This window comes from Hylobates moloch, unplaced genomic scaffold, assembly GCF_009828535.3.
Source record: "Hylobates moloch isolate HMO894 unplaced genomic scaffold, HMol_V3 SCAFFOLD_17, whole genome shotgun sequence".
Lineage (NCBI taxonomy): Eukaryota > Metazoa > Chordata > Mammalia > Primates > Hylobatidae > Hylobates > Hylobates moloch.
This window is the reverse complement of record NW_026652292.1, coordinates 74894775-74916928: the sequence shown is the minus strand read 5'-3', so window position 1 is coordinate 74916928 and position 22154 is coordinate 74894775. Positions and strand designations below refer to the sequence as shown.

The 22154-nt window shown below is 41.2% G+C and overlaps 1 protein-coding gene across 1 annotated transcript in view; it reads right to left on the bottom strand.

Moving 5' to 3' along the window:
- Positions 1–20638, bottom strand: part of CLNK (cytokine dependent hematopoietic cell linker) — a 201551-nt gene extending 180913 nt beyond the window's left edge. Inside the window, exons 1-2 of the mRNA XM_032135391.2 lie at positions 20538–20638; positions 3794–3846 (exon numbers count right to left, since the gene is read on the bottom strand). Coding sequence (XP_031991282.1) covers positions 3794–3804 — 11 coding nt within the window. The 5' untranslated portion in view covers positions 3805–3846; positions 20538–20638. The remainder of the gene's footprint in view (positions 1–3793; positions 3847–20537) is intronic.
- Positions 20639–22154: the final 1516 nt, after the last annotated feature.

The following is a 22154-nucleotide window of genomic DNA, read 5'->3' as shown; positions in this document are numbered from 1 at the left end:
TGTTATAGCCGCCCAAGAAGACTAAGGCAGATAGTGAGGAATTAGTCATAATTACAAAATCTGCTTAGGATTCCGGGTTATAGAATTGTAAGAAATTCCGGATTACAGAATTATGAGACATTATTCCACAAAACTGAATGTAGATTATATTCAGTTGAGCATTAACAAATAAAAATAAAAGGAATGATGTCCAACTATTCTGGTTTCTTTGCTTTGGGGAAGGACACTGAAATTGTTTTTGTTTAAAGCCTCCCTGATGATTCTGACGCCCCTTCAGGTTTAAAATCTACTACCTTGAATTGACTGGGTTAATAATTTTGACAGAGGAAGTGAGTACTACCCCACAAGGCATAGCAAAAGAAAAACCTCTGTGTGTGTGGTGATGGGGGGCACACATTTCCAAACTACACTCACACCTAACCCGACATGTGGCTGCCTTCTCTGAGTCATGCCTTGGCGACTGCTGTGGATAAGTTAAGTGTGCCAGCAAGGAAATGGTGCTGGGAACTCCTGTTCTAGTTCAGCACTTCTCAGGCTTTAATGTGTCCAGGAATCAACCAAGGATCTTGTGAAAGTATGGATTCCGACTCAGCATGCCTGGGCTGGGCTGTAGGAGCTGAGATTCTGCATTTCTAACAAGCTCCCTGGTGATGCAGACACTGCTGCAGTGCATTCTGCCCTTAGATCAACAGCATCTCCCAGCTCAGGACATGCTGGACAGGAAACCTGAAGGTGGAGAATAAAATGTGGAGTGTACTAGGGCATCTTACCTTTCATTTGTGTGGTGCCAGCTTATGTATTTTTCTTTAATGTGTAAGCGTACTGGTGGGGGCATTCTAATTTTAATATTTACTTTTTACTTTGGGGCAGGCCAGCAGCAATCCCATATGGATTGACTGGCTTGAGGGTGCACAGGAGCAAAGAGTGAAGAAGAGATTGGGACTAGGGGAGGAAAAGGATGCTCTGAGCTTTAGGAAAGAAGAAGAGTTATTCTTCAAGGCAGGTTCCTAATGTTGAGGTGTCAGATAGTCAAGTGTGTAGGCTCCACGTGGACTCATCCTAATGGGAGGAAGCTAACGTTTGTGAAATGGCGACGGTTTGGCTATCCTCTGGTCTACGCATTGCCAGCTTCAAATCTAAGGTGACTGTAAAGCTGAAATCACAAAGTTTCCCTTTGGAAAGCTTGGTGAGAAGCCATCTTCAACAGAGACCAACTCCCTGGCTAAAAAACAAAGCCACTGAAAGTCCTCATAAAAGGGGAGAACATCTCCTCTTATAGAAGAGGCCCTTGGCACAGGGTGGAATCATTAAAAGACATAGGGCTGGGTGTGGTGGCTCATGCCTGTAATCCCAGCACTTTGGGAGGCCAAGGCTGGCGGATCATGAGGTCAGGAGATCGAGACCATCCTGGCTAACATGGTGAAACCCTGTCTCTACTAAAAATACAAAAATTAGCCAGGCATGGTGGTAGATGCCTATATTCCCAGCTACTTGGGAGGCTGAGGTAGGAGAATCACTTGAACCAGGGAGTCAGAGGTTGCAGTGAGCTGAGATCATACCACTGCACTCCAGCCTGGTGACAAAGCAAGACTCCGTCTAAAAAAAAAAAAAAAAAAAAAACGCACAGAAGCAGAGACGGAAGGGGTGGAAATCTCAGCTACAAAGCCAAGCAGATGCTCATAGCAAATATTGCCAGACATTTCAAAGCCATCCCACATTGCCCCTGAAGAGGGGAGTGAGTGTGAAGATAAAGGCTGCTGCCGTGGACTGAATGGTGGCCCTACAACACAGCCACATCCAAATCTCCGTTGCTTGTGAATGTGACCCTGTTTGGGAAAAGCATCTTTGCAGATGTAGTTAAGGATCTTGATAAGAAATCATTTCTGACTATCCAGCTGACCCCTAAATCCAATGACAAATATCTTTATATCAGACAACCAGAGGGAGATTTGAGGTGAGATGAAGAAAAGAAAATATGGCCAGAGAGGAGAAGGTCATGTGAAATGGAGGCAGAGAGGAGAGTGATGGGGCCACGGACAAGGAAGGGCAGGAGCCTCTGGGAGCTGAACGAGACCAGGAAGGATTCTTCCCTTGAGCCTTTGGAGGGAGAAAGGCCCTGCTGACCCCTTAATTTTGAATTTCTGTCTCCCAGAACTGTCAGCGAATAGATTCCCAGTGTTTTAATCCATGCAGGTGGTGGTAATTTGTTAGAGCAGCCCAGGACACTAATTCACCTGCTGCACTGTTTATGCCATCAGCACAAACCTCCAATTCGTCTATCCTACAATGAAACTGCCGTTTGCCACGTTTATCCCCAATGTTAATTTGGGTCTGAGAGTTCATCCCCTTTGTGGTGCAACCACAGGTTAACCAGCTCACCTGGATTGACATTAGCCCTGACTCCCTTACTGGTGCCTTCTCCGTTTCCCACAGCCAAAGGAATAATGGAAGGAGCACTGAACTGGGAGTCAGACAGACTTGAATTCCAGCTCCACCTTCGTCTCAATGCTCTGAGCCATCTCAGACAAGTCATTTAGATGAAGAAGCTACTCTTCCAAGAATAGCTAGTAATACCTGCCACCCAGTCCTGCTGTAAGGATCGAGGAGGAAAAGGAGGTCACAACTCCTGGCGAAGAAGGGATGCTTGAGGAGCTGAATTCTCACTCGGGTGAGGAGCCCATCTGCGGACTATGTGCCAGGGAGCTCCTGCTGTGCTTTTCATGGTGAGAGGAAGAGCAGAAGCTCCAGCCTTCCCATCCCATGGGCTTGGCTGTGAGTCAGGTCACTCCACCTGGACACCTGTGGGCATCCATGGGTAGCTGAGATACCCGGGCTGTCACAGCACCTGCTACTCTCTCTGTCTCTTGGACCAGAGCCCTCCAGCCAGTGTCCACCTGTGAGGTACAGCCATTGCAGTCCCCTAGCCTCCCTCTAGGATCAGGACATCTACCCAGGAACCAGGCAGTCCTCCTCCCTGAGTCAGGTTCTGCTTTTCAGAGGGTTAAGGAACTTCTTGCATATCCAGAGGGTAAGGGTATCATCATTCTCCAGTATCATACAGATGTAAAATGACAGAGCAAGGGATTTAAAGTAGGTCTGGCCTACCTGACTCTGAAACTCCTGCTCTTTCTAATACAATCACTCTGCTTTTCACACCAAAAAGGAATAACAAAACTACCTTTCTGACTGGTAAAATAAAGCAAATAAATAGATAAGGAGATTAATTTTAAAACTGGTCCACCAAACTTTGCCAATTTCAAGGTCTTTTTTTTTCACTGTAAATATTTCTTAAACTTTTGAGTCCTGCTATTTTTTCTCTTTTACTATATTATAGACATCAGGGATGGCATTTTTCTTTTTTTATCAGGCACAAATTTCGGTCTCTCAGACTGACCACACACTTACTCTGGGTGTCCACAAAGAGAAAGTTGGACTCCAAGCTTTCTCCTGTGGGAAAAAGCGCACAAACCACTGTCCTTTTACCTATTCCTTCACACCCATGGGTGGAAACTGACTGGGTGCCCTTCTAGCATCATGGTGCTGGGATATCTTGCCCCTGCCCACCACACATCCATGCTGGGTGACAGCAAATGCTCTGTCCATGAGAAAATGCTGCTACTGGAAAGAGGAGTTTTCTGAACACCAAAGCCCACAGTCTCAACCATGGCCTCTCAGGAAATCCCTTTTCCATGGGTGGCCACATTGGCATCGTTTCTTAGTTCATCTTCCAGAAAACACCTCCTGTCCCCAAAGAAAAGGGAACTGGGGCTCACAGTGATCCCACGGTACTTACTGCCTGTTCATAGTTCTTGGCACCTGGCAGGTAAGAGGGATCTTCAATTCAGCCTGTGGAAACAAAACCAAACTCGTTACTGGAACTTCCACATCATGCTTTAATTCTGGGGAACAAGCCACTGTTGCTGCTTGTTAAAATCGTATACAGGTGCTGGTTTAGAGGAAATGACAGAAAGAGAATCAATCCGGGTCAAGAATTGGCTTATTTCTGGAACACAGTTGGGGAGGGGATTTCTTTCTCTGACAGGCTGTCCTCTTTCTGTCAGCATTCATCCCATCTGCCCCCGGGAGCTGAGCAAACACAAACTGAGCCTGGTTTTCCCTGGCGTGCAATTGTGTGCTTCCCCTGGGCACCAAGGGCACGTTAGCCAGGCTTGGCTGGCTCTGCTCTGAGCCAGAGCATGCAGAAGGGGCGCTTTTCATTTCCAAATGTGGCTTTACCATAAAATATTTATTGAAAGTTACAGTTCTGTATCACTTTACGTAGAATGCAACATTTTATTTGAGCCTTGTATTCATCCATATAGTAAAGATTATTAGTGTTATTTACCATATAAATTAGCAGCAGAGACCCTGGGAGTATTCAGTAAGGGCTTCGTATCAATGATCTCATATAATCTACTCAAAGGCCCTGAGAGGTGGAAAGGACATCAGCTGAGGTCCAGCAAGAAAGAGATGGCACTCTCAAATTGGGTAATTTGAGAACAGCTTAATAAAGAGACCATTTAAAAGGTTTGGGCAGGGTAGAAGGAATCCACAGAAGACAGTGAAGTATCTGGGAGTGGTAACAGAAGGGCGCTGTCACATGCCTGGGCTTGGAGGGATTTGGGGACCAGGTAGGCACTGGGACACAGAGACAGGTCTCTCTTTCTGGGCTGCGGGAAGAGGAGCTGTGGCTTTCAGTTGTGGGACCTGCAGGGAGGAGCTGTGTTGGGTGGAATGAAAGTCCCCATCTCACGCTCCCTCTGCCCTGGATCTCCTGATGCCATCTCCCATTGGCCAAACTCAACAGAAAGCCAAGGGCGACTAGCTATTAATATGGTTTTATATCCGTCAGCTTCCCTGGGCTCCCAGATGAGGGGAGTAGGGTAGAGTGGGTTTTACAGTTAGGGAATGAGACCCAGGAAGATTTAATTATGTGACCAAGAACACCCATCCCGCAATAAGAGTCGAGGTCCAGAGGACCCAGAAACTTCCATTTCCTAACCTGTCAGCGTATGGCACCCCACTGAGCCTTAGGCATTTTTAGTATATTCTGCCATCCATCTATCCATCCATTCACTCATCCATCTGGGAAACTACCATGTACTGAAAATTTACTTTGTGCAAATATTGTGCCCAGTGAGACACTGTCCCTGCCCTTAAGCCACTTCTGAAACTTAATATAGTTCCTGCATCCCTCCATGACATCCCTCCTGTTATTAAAATGTTTTGCAAAAAACAGATAATTGTAAAACAAAACATAACAAATCCTAACTCTGTCTTGGAAAACCAGCCAGGTGATCTTCATAGAGGAGGTAATACTTGAGCTTTGTCTTGCCAGGTAAGTCTGGGTCTTCTGGGCTCAAAATTAAGGAAAGTGTTCCAAGCAAATGGAGCATCATTTGCAAAGGTGTGAAGATGTTACAATGCATATTGTGCCAGAGTGGCTTTGCACATTTTGGTGAAACTAGAAGGGTCGGTAGCTGGGATTTTGGTAGTACATGAAAAAGAACGAGGGAAGTTCCCTTGGGTTGAGATGATCAAGGATCATGCATGCTAAGGGATGGGATCTGAACTTCAACTGTGTGATCTTCAACCCATGCTGGCAACCCATACTAAAGAACTTGAACCAAGCTCCATGTCCTCTGATACCCTGTGTATTTTCCTCTGCCCTCGCCCCCCAGCCTCATCCCCTCATCTTATGCTTGTAGGTCAATATTGACAGCAGGGCAAGGGGAGGCGGCTGTTAGGCTTTCATTCGCTGATGGCCCACTGTGGCAGTGTGTAGAGTGTCTAGTCCGTGGTCTCATTTGGAAGTTATTTCCATCATGGCAGTGGGGAAGGGGACTTGAACTTTCATCAGTGTAATACAAAGAATGCACATCAAACACTGGAAGGGTCCTGGACTGGAAGCTGAGAGACCTCTGTTCAGTTCCAGTGCTGTCATTAACTAGCTGCATGGCCTTGAAGGAACACTTGGTCCTTCCTAGTTTATAAATAGTAGTATCAATATCTTTCTTTTACAGTATGTCTTAAGTGTGAAATAAACTGAATATGAAAATGTCTTACAAACTATGAAATGTTATAAAATACGGATATGCAATTACTTGTATAGCAAAGCAAAGTTTGCAAATTGCTTTAGCATCAGTCATGTTATATTTGGGTATGTGGGGTCATTGATGACAATTTTTGAATATTAGTATTTATATAGAGATTAAATTACTTGATTACAGTCATACAGGACAGATCCATCCCCCATCCCTTAAGAGTATCTACCACTTAATGATAGCTGCTTATACAGCTACTTCATTCTTCAGAATGCATTAAGTAGCATTGAAATGGGACAAAATAAATTAGTCTTTATAGACGGCTCCCTGTGTGCCTGGATCTTGGCCAGTTCTTGTGTACAGAGTAAGGGGACCACAGATGCAGGACAGTTCCCTGCAAGGCTTATGCCTCGAATCAGAGGTCTGACAAGGTGGCCAAGGAAGCTGCCTTCCAGCCCCAGCCCTGCCATGCACTGTGCAGCTTTGAGTAAGGCATTGGAGCTTTCTGGGCTTTCGTTTCTTCACCTGAAAAATGAGCAGCTTAGGCCAAACAGGTCTTTTTCAGCTCGAAGAAATGGAAATAGTTTCATTAAAAAAAAATACAATACATCAATATTTGGTGACAAAAATGGTTTCAAAAGTTAGAGTATGTCATTACATTTCTTATATTTTATTGTCTTCTCTAATAGAGCTCTGTGCAGAGCCAAATTGCAGGAGATTCTGCCAGATTGCTAACACCTAGGATAGCAGGCATGGAAACGCGAGGCATCAGGGAGGAATCCTTAATTTTTGCCTTATATGTAAACCTCTGTATATTATTTGATTGATAATATCAGTGCTTATTAGGCTTGTATTTTAAAATTTGAATAAAAGTTAAAAATATTAGTAGCTTTCGAGAGTTGCAAGCACTTTATTGTATAAGAGTTTAAAAATATTATAGAGAGATCCCAAATTCTTCCGACATTTTAAAAAGCAGAATTTGAGGCTGGATGCAGTGGCTCACGCCGGTAATCCCAGCATTTTGGGAGGCCGAGGTGAGTGGATCACCTAAGGCCAGGAGTTCGAGGCCAGCCTGGCCAACATGGTGGAACCTGTCTCTACTAAAAATACAAAAACTGAGCTGGGTGTGGTGGTGGGCGCCTATAATCCCAGCTACTCCGGAGGCTGAGGCAGGAGAATTGCTTGAGCCAGGGAGGTGGAGGCTGCAGTGAGCCAAGATTGCACCACTGCACTCCAGCCTGGGCAACAAGAGTGAAACTCCATCTAAAAAAAAAAAAAAAAAAAGAAAGCAGAATTTCAGGCCTTAGTAACCCTCACCAGAGACTGAGTTAGCCACAAAGTGTCATCAGCAAGACAGAAGAGGTGGCATTCTACAGGGGAAACAGCTGTGCTCTACTCAGAATGGCTGACACATTGAAAGCACCACACTCTGATCTGATCTTAGCCATTGTGCAAAGGATGTGGTGAGTCAGTCAGAAAGAGTCTTATGTCCACTGGCTTTTTGAAGGTAATAAATTATAGAGAATACAGGACCCTTCCCTTCCTCATGTGTGCATTTTCAAAGACAAGGCAGTGAGCACAGATCACCTGTTACATATCCTCCATCTCCCCACCTCAGTAACCTCATAGGGTCTGTATTATGATCCTCATTTTATACAAAACCAAACATGTTTTAGTTATAAAGGAAATAATGTATACCTTGGTCCATTTTCAAGACGAAGTGCCTGGAATCGGCTTAGGTCAGCAAACCATAGAAGAAACAGCTTCCCCCCAACTTAGTTGCCCTCACACGAACTAAAGAAGTTTAGTCTAAGATAAAAGTTTGCTAGTATGCAAAATAGCTCGCTTTGTCTCTTCTTATCAGCCTACGCAGCTACTTAGGTCATAAGTCAAATACTTAAAGAGCCCCTGAACTAACTAAGATTGCAATGCATTGTGGGCTGCGACAAAATGCAGCAAGACAACCCTAAAAAAACCACCTAGAGTTCCTGCCTGACAATCAATAGGCAATGTCAGGGAAGACTGTGACCCCATAGACCTTAGCCTACGAGGAAGTGGGGGAGGGACCTGCGCACTATGGGAGAAATTGCTTGTTGAAATTGAAATTGCTGGGTGTGAGTGCATGCCAGACACTGGATCTTGCAAGACCGCCATTGAAAGTCTCACTTTTGCTGTTCTCCGGATCTCTGAGTCTATTCTTTGGGTTTGGACAGGTGAGTTTGTTTCACACAGTTATGCTTTGGGACAACTGTTTAACCATTCTGAGCCTCCGTGTGCTTATCTGTAAAATGCGGGTAGCACAACAGCTACCCTTAGGACTCTTATGAGGATTACATGAAAAAATACCATATCTAAGACATGGGGGAAATAGTGGTTAATATGAATCTGAACTTGAAGATCAATTAAATGCCTTATATCACTTTAAATGCCTTAAAGTGGCACTTAGTTAGAAATGAAAGATGCTTAGGTAAGCATCTGCTAATAACCACTGATGTAATCATAGAATCTTGTACCCACCTATGCTTTGGAATTACCTGGAAATCTTAAAAAATATAATGTCCCAGAAAGTTTGATTCAATTGTTTTAGGGAAAAGCCCAGGTATGGACATTGTCTAAATGTCCCAGGTATTTTAACAGGCAGGGAGGCAGAAGGGAGTGGACATGAGCGTCAGTCTATTCCCATCTCCATCTACCCAGCACCACTGACTGGCAGCTTGTCAGTGAACACACTGATTTTTCTCATTCTTATGGAAAGCACCAAATAATCACATGTTCATTCACCTTGTTGTTCCAAACACATCTTAAATAGACATTTAGGAACTGGCACTGCTTGTAAATAATCCTCCATACACTTAGAATTATTTCTGAGTCAATTTTTAGCGGAATGTTTTAAAAAAACCTATCACATCTAAAAATTTTAACAATTTGATCATGGAAAAGTTTTCTAATCATGTCAAGCATCAGTTTTTCTCTCAGGTCTTATTTATAGGCAGTGAAGAAGTAAAGTCCAGGCTCTTGCAATTGTACAGGGTAGAGTTTACTACTGTAACTGCAACTATTTATGAGGCTTTACTATGTGCCCGTCACATTCCAGATCCTAGGAATTAGAGAGCATAGAGTGTAAGGTATTATGGGAACACAGGCAAAAATATGCCCCAGAGGGATCTACACAGCTTTCTATGGAACAGGTTCTTACCCAGCTTCACCACAACTCCCGTTAGAAATAACCCCAACTCCCCTTCTCTTGCCTGATTGCCCTGGACAGAACTTCCAACACTATGTTGATAGGACAGATGTCCATCAGTGATAGACTGGATTAAGAAAATGTGGCGCATATACACCATGGAATACTACACAGCCATAAAAAAGGATGAGTTCATGTCCTTTACAGGGACATGGATGAAGCTGGAAACCATCATTCTCAACAAACTATCACAAGGACAGAAAACCAAACACTGCATGTTCTCACTCATAGGTGGTAGTTGAACGATGAGAACATATGGACACAGGGAGGGGAACATCACACACTGGGGCCTGTCGGGGGTGGGGGGCCTGGGGGAGGGATAGTATTAGGATAAATACCTAATGTTAATAAAAAAAAGAAGTAACCCTAACTCCCACATGGGCTATGATAATGGAAGGGGAGGCAGGACTTGCAGGCTGTGGAGCGTCAGCCTTGCAGGTCTTTCTCCAAGAGGTCTTACTTCAAGATCTGACCCAGATCAAAGAGTATGCAACATCTTCTTGCCTTGATTTGGAGACCTTGAGAAGCTGGAATGCTCCAGAAATGGAGCACATCTCATGGTGTGTGGGCATTCACTTTCTGTAGGAATTGTTTCAGTTTCTCTTCCTGGTTAGCCACAGAAATAAAGCCCATGCATAGCTCTCTCTGTCAAAGAGAAGTGACACTGAGGTGTCATCTGTCAGTTCTGCTTGTGGAAGCCGGAGTCATAGCAGGGCACTTGGCATGGGTGATATTAATAGGTCCAGAGTCGACTCTGCTGTGGGGAAGCTGAAAGAAGCTCTGAAGGTCTCAAGAGGAGACCACACCGTGCTTTCAGGGGCTCACTGTCAGGGAGGGACCAGGCAGAAGGAGATGTGTTGGGTGGAGCAGCGTGGAGGTGCAAAGTAGCCCAGGGTCCTCCGAGAGTCCACAGGGAGAGGCTGCCTGTTTTCATGATGCCAGCATATTTCTCCAACAAGAAAAAACACCACTGTACTGAGTGCTAGATGCCAATGCAAATCTAATTGCAAATGCCAACATGGGCAATAAAATTGCCTGAGTGTGTATCAGGGCCTAAAGCCTAGGCAAAAGAGCCAGAATATGCTCATAATGAATTTACTTTGGGTTGGAACTCTGTGCTTTCATTTCATTAATACAGTTCCCATATAACTTATTAACCCTGACCTGGAACTCTTTGGGGATCCAAAATGAACCCCAGTTTGAGAAATAGTGTGTGTTGTCTCCCTACGGGGCTCACTGTACTCTCCTCCAGGTATAAAGGGGACCATGTCAAAGAGAGGTGCACAGGGTGGTTCACATCCTGAGTGGAGAGACCCCTGCCTCAACTATCTATTTGGTCACACCCCACAGCTTTGGGGCGGATGGTCTCAATGATTACATTTGATTAGCTCATTAAGTAATTTGTGGTTTGAAAATGTTTTGTAAAGATAATGGATTTGATTTCATTGTTCAACCCCCATTTATGAGTGAGAACATGTGGTGTTTGGTTTTCTGTTCCTGTGTTAGTTTGCTAAGAATGATGGCCTCCAGCTTCATCCGTGTTCATGTCCATGAGAATACATGGACACAGGAAGGGGAACATCACACACTGGGGCCTGTTGGGGGGTTTGGGGCAAGGGGAGGGAGAGCATTAGGACAAATACCTAATTAGGACAAAGCATGCGGGGCTTAAAACCTAGATGATGGGTTGGATGGGTGCAGCAAACCACCATGGCACATGTATACCTATGTAACAAACCTGCAGGTTCTGCACATGAATCCCAGAAGTTAAAGCATGAAATAAAAGATAATGGATTTGAGGGTTAAAGAATCATACCTATATTTTAGAAAACTAAAATAAAGAAAACAGGGTTCTGCAGATGAAAGTATCCATAAGATTTCCAAAGAACATACATTCGATTTGGGCACTAAAACCAGGATGCCTGCTTCTGAGCTCAGAACCCACCTGGGGTCTGAGTGAATGTTTTAAGAAGCAGAGACTTGTTTTATAAATAGGCTGGATTTTCATGTGTGTCTTAATCCAAAAATAATTAATACCCTTATGGTATCACAAGCAGTTTAAACAATTAGAAATATGTAATGCAACAATCGAATTTCCTTGTTATCCTTGAGAACTCTTGTTCTCCACTGGGAATTCACAAGTACTACCAAACTGAGCTTGCAAAGAGACATTTATCATAAATATTGCTGCTGCATTTCACCTAATCCAAAATTAATATTTCATGAAGAAAAAAATGATTTTAGGGTAAAGAAATAGTTTTGCTCCCAAACATTAGTTACTTATTCCTAGAAGATAATGCTTATGAAAATACTGGCCTCTATTTATTTTAAAGCTTAGGAAATGTCATTCTAATAATATCTACAAGATACCTTCTAGATACAGGAAATGACCAAAAGCAAACTGTGAATGGCTAAAGAAAAGCTTTGAATGAATCGAGAACGTAGGAGGTAGTTGTGCAGTTAAAACTGGGTCAAGGCTCAAGAATAAGGTCTATATTAAGGCTTAAGGCTTTTTTAAATCATTAAAACAGGAAAAAAGGAAAAGAATATAAAACCCACACAATATACATCTGACTTTTTCTGCACAATCACATCACACATACCCAAAATGGTGAATGATTTTTGGAATTGAGAAAGGGAGCATGTGTGTATATTTGGAGAAGAGGGCCAGAAGTGTGTGTGTGTGTGTGTGTGTCTATGTGTGTGTGTGTTTGCACACACGTAGGAGTTTTGAGTAAACATGTCGAAGTCAAGATTTCTCAGATAGAGATGATATTAATTTGGTTCCAATTCAGAGTTATATGTATTTTCTTTAATTTTCATATCAAAAATGAGAAAGTTACATTTTAGAGATGCTCATACTTAGAGGAAAATATATGCTGATTGGATTTCTAATTCTATACCCCAGTCAGGTCAATCAGCTCAATTTAATTAAATATAACATTTAATTTTATTGGATTTCCATTGAGTGGAGGCCTTTGAAGTAAAATGGATTATTATAGATTTCTTTTTTTTTTTTTTGAGGGGTAAGGGAGAGTGCTTTCCTAGTTTTTCTGCTATTATGTATGGCATATTTTTATATGATTTTGCAACTGTCTTGGTAATGAGTAACTTCCGTTAAGTATCTCAAGGCAATGTGACTGTGCATTCATTTTTATTTTAAATGATTTTGAAAACACTCTTAATGAACTGATGCAATCTATAGTTTCTGAATTTATTATTCCTATTGAGTTTTGTTTTTAAAAACCATTTCCTTTTTTCTCTTCAGCTGCCTGATTCTGCAGAAAGGGTTTCCTTCCTTTAGTGGTAAGATTCTTTCTCTCTCCTTTTATTCCATTTTGTAGTGAATAGACTTTTTATCCTTTTTCCTGTTCATTTAGCTTTCTCATGTTCCTTTCCTTCCTCTATCCTTCATTTTTCTTCCTTCTCCTCCTCCTTCTCTTTTCTTTGGATCTTCCTTCTCTCTGCTGTTATTATTAAAGTGATTTTTCCTGTTCACGTAAAGTGAGACTATAGAAAAATAGTCTCCAAGTTTGCCAAAATCCTAACAGATATTTTATTTTATTATTTTTAAGTTTACCTCTGTTTCGCCCCTATTTTTTTTTTTTTTTTGGCTTTCATAAATGATGACAGAAACACACTGATTAGAGGCAGGCACTTCTAGGCCTGGATTAAATCAGAACATACCCAACTGTGATTGTTTCTCCATTGATTGTTTAATGCATTGAGATGGTACCGAAGGCAAATTTTAGAGGAAAAAAAGTATAAGAAAATAAACCAAGATTTAGGGATTGCTATATATTGACCACCATTTACAGGCTGGCCCTGTGGTGAAGATGGGGTGAAGATAGATCCAGTAAACCCCACCATTCCCATGGACATCTAAAGGCTAATGGCAAAAACACTGTAATTTTTTTCAACAGTCATTTATTAAGCAGCTGGTATATGCTGGTGATTTTCTGAGGAGCTGCTTCATGATCAGAAGAGCCTGAAACATTTTTGAGGGAAATTTAAAATCCAAAGGAGAAACACAAAATCCAGGTAGTCTAAACAAGACTGGAAAAGAGTAATACAACTTATAGTAGTAGTAATATGGTTTAGCTCTCTGTCCCCACCTAAATCTCATCTCGATTTGTAATCCCCCGGTGCTGAGGGAGGGAGGAGGTGATTGGATCATGGGGGTGGTTTCCCCCATGATGTTTTTATGATAGTGAGTGAGTTCTCACGAGATCTGATGGTTTTATAAGGCAGTTTTCCATGCTCTTCCTCACTCTTCTCTCTCCTGCTGTCTTGTGGAGAAGGTGGCTGCTTCCCCTTCTGCCATGATTGCTTGTTTTGTGAGGCTTCCCTAGCCATACGGAACTGTGAGTCAATTAAACCTCTTTCCTTTATAAATTGCTGAATCTCAGAGAAGTGCTTTACAGCAGTGTGAAAATGGACTAATACAAATAGCAATAATAATAATAATAATAATAATACCATTTATTGCCTACCAGAACCGTATGTAGGGCATTTTGTTTAATTTAGTTTCCATTACACAGCAACAATCCAAATGACCTAGATTTTTCAGCATTGAACAATCCTGTCATTCTGTGGAAGAGACTTCTCCAGAGCCAAGCCTGTCCAGTGAACAAATGCACAGTGTGGATCCAGATGAGATCATCATTTCATCTGAAACTTTGAGTACATTTAGAACCCAACTCCTGAATTAAACTTCCCCTTGCATAATTAACTATTTATTTTTCTCTTCTTTTATTCAGGATCACTTATCTAGCAAGATGGGAGACAAGTCTTTCAGCCCAGGTATGCTGAATTATACAGTGAATTCTACAACTTGAGTCTCAGTTTCTCTAATCTGAAAGATGAGGCTATGAGTGCTCATCCTTCTTTGATCATAGGATTATGTTGAAGACCAAATGAGATGATGAAAGTGAAAGCACTCTGTGAAGTATAAACTGCTATGCAAGAATAGTTCCACAGATAATTACTGAGTAATTTCTTTGTATCAGTGCTGTGAAAAACTCTGAGGATTTGAAATTGGCTAGGAAGGTATTCCAAAATAATTTCTATCATTTTTCATTAAATCTTAATATTTCCAGAAGATTAGCACATTTGAGGAATTGTAAGACACCCAAGGCTTTGATATACTAATGATAAAAAATAAATAAGAATATGATGAAATTAGTTTTATGTAGAAATCAGCTTAAAATAGAAATTCTTCAGGTCAAATATCTAGAAAACCCCATTGTCTCAGCCCAAAATCTCCATAAGCTGATAGGCAACTTCAGCAAGGTCTCAGGATACAAAATCAGTGTGCAAAAATCACAAGCATTCTTATACACCAATGACAGACAAACAGAGAGCCAAATCATGAGTGAACTGCCATTCACAATTGCCTCAAAGAGAATAAAATACTTACAAGGGATGTGAAGGACCTCTTCAAGGAGAACTACAAACCACTGCTCAATGAAATAAAAGAGGATACAAACAAATGGAAGAACATTCCATGCTCATGGGTAGGAAGAATCAATATCGTGAAAATGGCCATACTGCCCAAGGTAATTTATAGAGTCAATGCCACGCCCATCATGCTACCAATGACTTTCTTCACAGAATTGGAAAAAACTACTTTAAAGTTCATATGGAACCAAAAAAGAGCCCGCATTGCCAAGTCAATCCTAAGCGAAAAGAACAAAGCTGGAGGCATCACGCTACCTGACTTCAAACTATACTACAAGGCTACAGTAACCAAAAGAGCATGGTACTGGTACCAAAACAGAGATATAGACTAATGGAACAGAACAGAGCCCTCAGAAATAATGCTGCATATCTACAACTATGTGATCTTTGACAAACCTGACAAAAACAAGAAATGGGGAAAGGATTCCCTATTTAATAAATGGTGCTGGGAAAACTGGCTAGTCATATGTAGAAAGCTGAAACTGGATCCCTTCCTTACACCTTATACAAAAATTAATTCAAGATGGATTAAAGACTTACATGTTAGACCTAAAACCATAAAAACCCTAGAAGAAAACCTAGGCATTCAGGACATAGGCATGGGCAAGGACTTCATGTCTAAAACACCAAAAGCAATGGCAACAAAAGCCAAAATTGACAAATGGGATCTAATTAAACTAAAGAGCTTCTGCACAGCAAAAGAAACTACCATCAGAGTGAAGAGGCAACCTACAGCATGGGAGAAAATTTTTGCAACCTACTCATCTGACCAAGGGCTAATATCCAGAATCTACAATGAACTCAAACAAATTTACAAGAAAAAAAACAAACAACCCCATCAAAAAGTGGGTAAAGGATATGAACAGACACTTCTCAAAAGAAGACATTTATGCAGCCAAAATACACATGAAAAAATGCTCATCATCACTGGCCATCAGAGAAATGCAAATTAAAACCACAGTGAGATACCATCTCACACCAGTTAGAATGGCCATCATTAAAAAGTCAGGAAACAACAGGTGCTGGAGAGGATGTGGAGAAATAGGAAAACTTTTACACTGTTGGTGGGACTGTAAACTAGTTCAACCATTGTGGAAGTCAGTGTGGCGATTCCTCAGGGATCTAGAACTAGAAATACCATTTGACCCAGCCATCCCATTACTGGGTATATACCCAAAGGATTATAAATCATGCTGCTATAAAGACACATGCACACATGTTTATTGTGGCACTATTCACAATAGCAAAGACTTGGAACCAACCCAAATGTCCAACAATGATAGCCTGGATTAAGAAAATGTGGCACATATATACCATGGAATACTATGCAGCCATAAAAAATGATGAGTTCATGTCCCTTGTAGGGACATGGATGAAGCTGGAAACCATCATTCTCAGAAAGCTATTGCAAGGACAAAAAATCAAACACCACATGTTCTCACTCATAGGTGGGAATTGAACAATGAGAACGTATGGACACAGGAAGGGGAACATCACACACTGGGTCCTGTTGTGGGGTGGTGGGAGGGGGGAGGGATAGCATTATGAGATATACCTAATGCTAAATGATGAGTTAATGGGTGCAGCACACCAACATGGCATATGTAGACATATGTAACAAACCTGCACGTTGTGCACATGTACCCTAAAACTTAAAGTATAATAATAATAAAAAAAGAAAAAAAGGGACAAAGGCCAAGAATCTAAGGAAGGTTTGTTTAAATATAAAATAAACTCATAACAATAATGCTAACAATGATGATAATAGCCACTACCATTTACTTTGTATTTAATAATTACTAGACACCATGATATGCATTTTTATGTACTGAATCTCATTCCTCATCACAAATTTGAGCAGTAGATATTTTTATTCCGTTTTATAAAGGATAAACAGAGGTTCTGAGGAGTTAAATAACTTGCCTAAACCATATTGCTAGGAAGTAACTGATTTCAAACCCAGGCTATCCATGTCTCAATGACTGGATGGCGTGGTATAATGAAAAGAGCATGTATCAGAAGTAGGAGTTTGGGATGGGGACAGTGTGGAGGTGTCCTGTGCAAAGTGCCCAGACAGATAAAGCTGATCGGGAGATCCCTAGACTTGCCCATGAGTGAGGACGTCCTGATATATAAATATCTGCAGGTAGCCATGGGGCAGACTGGCTTTCCAGGTGCCTGCCAAGGCATCAGACCACCCACAGCTCAGCAAATCCAGCTTTTGAAATTACACAACTCTGACGTTGTGCTCACCAAACTACTGCCCAATAGCAATTTAGTTTCCTGTGTACATTTGTCTCCTGGGAGGGAATATGCCAATCATCTGAACTTATAATTTGAGTACACTTGAACAAAATCACCAAAGATGGGTGCATAGGCCAAAGTACCAGGGTGGACTGACCTCTTGAGCTCCATCAACTCTGTGTGCCTTGGATACAATTAGCTTTCTGGGTCTTCAAAACTGATGGTGAAATGTAGTCCTTAGGCAGTCCACAAAAATTCTTCCCTCTCAGAGTTTGGGCCTAGGCTATTAGTCAGCCCTCATCTTTATCTTACACGAAATTGAACACAGAACCTACCACAGTTAAAGATTATCATCCAAACACATGGATATTAAATTTTCCTGTTGCATCTAGACCTTTTGGCTTATCTTAGTTCACATGACAAGCCACAGTACCATTTAAACACAATAGGATTTTGATTCTCATGCATAAGTGTTTAGGAAGCAGTGTTTCAATTAGTATCACCAATGAAATTTAAAAGAAACAACTAAAATACTTATTTTGCTAATGCTTGTGGTGTATCTGGGAGTTCCTTACATGCTGTTGACTAGTTTGGAAGACAGTGATTGATGCCCTGATCATGAACCTGGGCACATCAGCAGGGTACTGATGGAGCACCATGCCGAGAGCAGGAGCTCGGGGCTCGCGTGGACCTGGGTCTCATCTCTGGCGTATCCTCCTATTCATTGCATGAAATGGACAACGCATGGAGCCTGCCTGAACTTCAGAATCCATTTTGTAAAGTAAGAATTAAGTACACCTACTAAAAAAGTGAGAAATGATGAGCGTTTCTTGTCTATCAGCAACACTTAAATGGTAACCTGTAAGTCATTGCTCTTTGGGAGACATGATTAAAATTAAGCAGAATAATCACAATAATGATTTCCAAATATTCTGCCCATAAGAGTAACAAAAAATAAATAATAAACACAAAAAGTGATCCTATGATAGCTCTATTCCACAATTCTGTGTGTGTGTGTGGTTATTTTTTCTTTATTGCTGATACCTAACCTGATGCTTCTCAGTTTTATTGGTAAAATCAGTGAATGTTTGGTTTAATCTGTTAAAAATCATAAATATAATTTAAATTCAGGTATTTATCTCTCTGGTTAGTAATTTAGCCTCTTTGAACATTTTATGTCTCTTTGTCATGCTAGGAGGGTAGGTACAGCCTGGAAGAACTCTGCAGAACTCAAGTCTTGGCAGATGTTGGCAGTAGCTTATGACAGTGGATATAACTGCTTCATGTACTAGGATTGTACTAGGATGGAGAAAAGGATGCTTCTAGATCTCTGTCTGCTACTCTTCATGTGACAAATTAGCCAGTTCCTCGCTGTCTCTTCTGTGTCAGACACTGTGTGCACATTTGCTCTCACTCTCGAAGCAGCACACAAAATGTATTCTTCCTCTCAGTTTCAAATTACACAACTCCAACAACAGCTAACTGAAGATCAGAGAAGTTAATCTACTTACCTAAAGACGAACAGTAAAGTCACACACTAGATTCATATCTATTTTTGACAATCTCAAAGCCCTGTTTCTTTCCATTTCACCATGTTGTCCTTCCTCATCTTTTCTAAGCCCCAGTTTCACCTTTTAAATGCTCTAATATGTGCTCTGCCTACTTCATTAAGTTGTTAAGATCATTCAAGAAGTAAATATGTATTCAAAAGCCTACATTATATAAGGCTATACAACTGTGGAATATTACCGTTCTCTAATGAGATTATTAAAATATAATATTTGTAAACTTACATGTATTAATCAATTCTATGGTGATTGTGGTCATATTTTAAGAATAAAATCAAAACTGATTTGGAGTGAGGAAAGGAAAGTAATAGAGAAAGAAGTCAACACTTATTGAATACTTGCTAAGTGTTAAGAATGCACCATATTTCATTTAATATAAATGTTATATTATTGAGGCTAAATAATTGTCAATACAAGCCTTATGAGATCTTACTCTATTAAAAAGGGGCAGGAAATGAGGATCATATATGAAACAACATCCCTGGTCCAAGTGGCAGAGTCAGGATCCTCACCATTTTGGTCAGGCGTCAAATCCTACAGTCTTTCTAAGACAGCACCTGACTCATGGCAAAGTGATCAAGAAACAGAATCCCCTGGTGTTCAGGCCAGAGCTGGCCAGATGGTACAGAAGATTATAAGCACTGGTTTTCAAATGGTCCTGCCTATACAGTCATCTGAGAGGGCTTGTTGGGAATAAGAAAGAAATACTACCATTTAGATGGTTGGTGTCAGAGACCACCCAGGAGTGAGTTTAGGGATGAGCTCTGTGAAACTGCAAATTAACACTGTTCACCATTCCAATCAGTCAGTCAGGAAAATCAGTTTCCTTTTGAATTCTGTTACTGACATTCGTGACTGAACAACCTTGCACATATTACTTAGAGAACTCAAGTTCTTCACCTGTAAACCAGGGAAAGTAATAGCCAACTCTCTAGGCCAGCAGGAGCTGAAGGTAAGTAAATGCCAGTTGCCATTCCTACTGCTCTAGGGCATACTGTATCTTAAGCTTCTCAGAGGATTTCTGAAGTGCTGTCATTTCTCTGGTAGGCCTTCAATTAACCAGGCCTACCATTGCCTTCTTGATATTTGAAATGATTATTCCTGGTGGTTTGGGAGGCTCCTGGAAATCCAAAGAACAACACTATTGAGGAGCTGTGCGACATAGACAGAGACAGCCAGAGAAACAGCCACGTACATAACAGACAAGTAATACTCATAACAGAGAAGCCAAATAAGTAACACTGGTGTAAAGTAATAAAAACAGTATTGATAAAAAGTTCAGACATATCAACACCTTTTAAAATCAAAGTATCCATATTTTGATGATAGTTATTTTCTTTTCTGTCTCACTCCAGTTTGTTTGCTTTATCCAAGAAAAACCTGGTAGAGATGACTCCCGGCACTTTTCAAGAGTGAGAATTTAACCCCAACTTTAACCTCACTTTTGAGCTCCTTACGCTTGTGAGTGGAAGGATGTCTGCGTGATTCCAAAGTCTAAGTCTCCTCTACACCAAAGCAGAAAGAAAATCGTATTACTTTAGAAAATGTTAAAAATATATTTCCACAGGGCTCCAGGAGTTAACTTCTACTTTGAATGACCTACTTTGAATGGAGGCTTTCTTTCTAGAGGGTTTAGTTAATGAAGGTCAGCCAGGAAAGCCAGCCATGGGGCCTGGTCTTTAGATTTCAGTTGCAAACAGTCAGGGAGTCCAAGCTCCAGGAAAAGAAGATTGAAAACATTTAGTCTTTTAATTTTCTGTGGGTAGGTATCCTGATTCCTTCCCCCAAAAGAATGAAAGGATCTTTAACAATTGAGTTCAGGGCTTTCTTCTTGCTCCTTTGATGCTATATAGAAGGCCCAGACTTCCAAGTTAGAAACACATTTTTCCTTGCTGCTCTGGTCTTTCCTAATGATCATTTACGACAAGGAGATGACCATGAGATGCTCACTCAGAAGAGCTGGGCTAATGAGTTTACCTGAACAGCGTGGAGAGCACCAAGGGATCTAGGCTGAGGTGTCTGTCTCCTACGAGGAGGGGCGGCAGTGCAGAGACCTCGGGGCGCTGGAAATTAGTAAGGCGGTGGGTTGAATTCTTCTCAATGCTAAGCAGTGCCCTTCAGCAGAAAACCTCCTGATAGGTCCGTTTTAGGCTTGGTTTCCGGTGAAATGCAGCCACAGACCTGAGAGGTCTGACCTGAGGGCTGGCAGGACTTCCTCTTCTTAGGTTGGAGTGCAATACGTGAAGCTTCCAGAGGCTGAAATCTTCCAACGCAAAGGGTGTTTTTAAAGACACGCGGTGTCCTTATGTGGCAACTTCATAGTTACCAGAACACGACAAAAGGAACTGCTGGGCAACACTCAAACATGGAAGGCGGGTTTTGCGAGTCTCACTTTATATGCATAGTGGACATTAATTATCTTGCGGCTTAATTTTGCAATGGCTTCCTGAGACCATCCCAGACACATGGACCAGGTGTTAAGGAGAGAACCTGGGAACTAAAGGAGAAATGCCTGCCTCTTATTCTTGCTGTACTAATTATTAGCTGTGGGATCTTGGGCACTTTGAAGTTTATTTCTCAAGCAGTTTGAGTGATAATAATATTTGTATTTTAGAAACTTTTTTAAAAAATGAGGGATAATTGAGGACTATATTTCCTTCATTGAAGAAATGATATTTCCTCAATTGTGATGGAAGGATAATATTTATATTTTAGAAATATTTCAATAAATAAACAAAACATTGTAAATAAAGGCATGCAGTAATGTTTGGGCACATATTAGCTGCTTCATACATTTTCTTTCTGCCTTAATCTTGGTCCATTTAAGCTGATCTTGCCGAGGGCCTGTTGCCTCTTCTGGAGACTTGACATTCTAGTTTTATATAAATTGATGTTGAATTCCATAACAAACTCTAACATTATTTACAATAAATTCAAAGGTAGAAATTTATATTTTCTTGGGTAAATAACTCTGGTTTTGACTTAACAGACACCCCAAGGAAAACATGAAAATAAGCACTCTTTGAATGCTAATTATGAGTCAATTACATTGCTAAGCGACTTGCAAGCATTATCCTCCTTAATCTTACGAATAACCACGTAAGGAACATATTTAAAATCCCATTTTGTAATTGTGAAAACTGAAGACTAGGGAGACTCGAGTAGTTTAACCACTTTATTAATTAGCTTTTGCTGCATTAGGGGCTTAAAGCAGTAACCATTGTATTTAGTTCATGATTGTGTGTGTCACTTGCTTACTTCTTTTGGTCTGGGCCTGTATTAATTTTCTAGGGTTTTCATAACAAAGGACTGAGCCCTGAGTGGCTAACAAAACAGAAGGTCAAATTGTATTGTCTCACAGTCTGGCCTCTGGAAGTCTGAGATCAAGGAGTCGGCAGGGTTGGATCCTCCTGAGAGCCGTGAGGAGAAGATCTGTTCCAGGCCTTTATCCCCGGCTTGTGGGTGTCTTTGTATCCTTGTTTTTGTGTTTACATGGCATTCTCCTTGTGTCTTTGTCCAAATTTCCCCTTCTTATCAGGACAGCAGTCACAGTGAATGATGGCTCACCCTAATTACCCAATTGTAACTTGATTA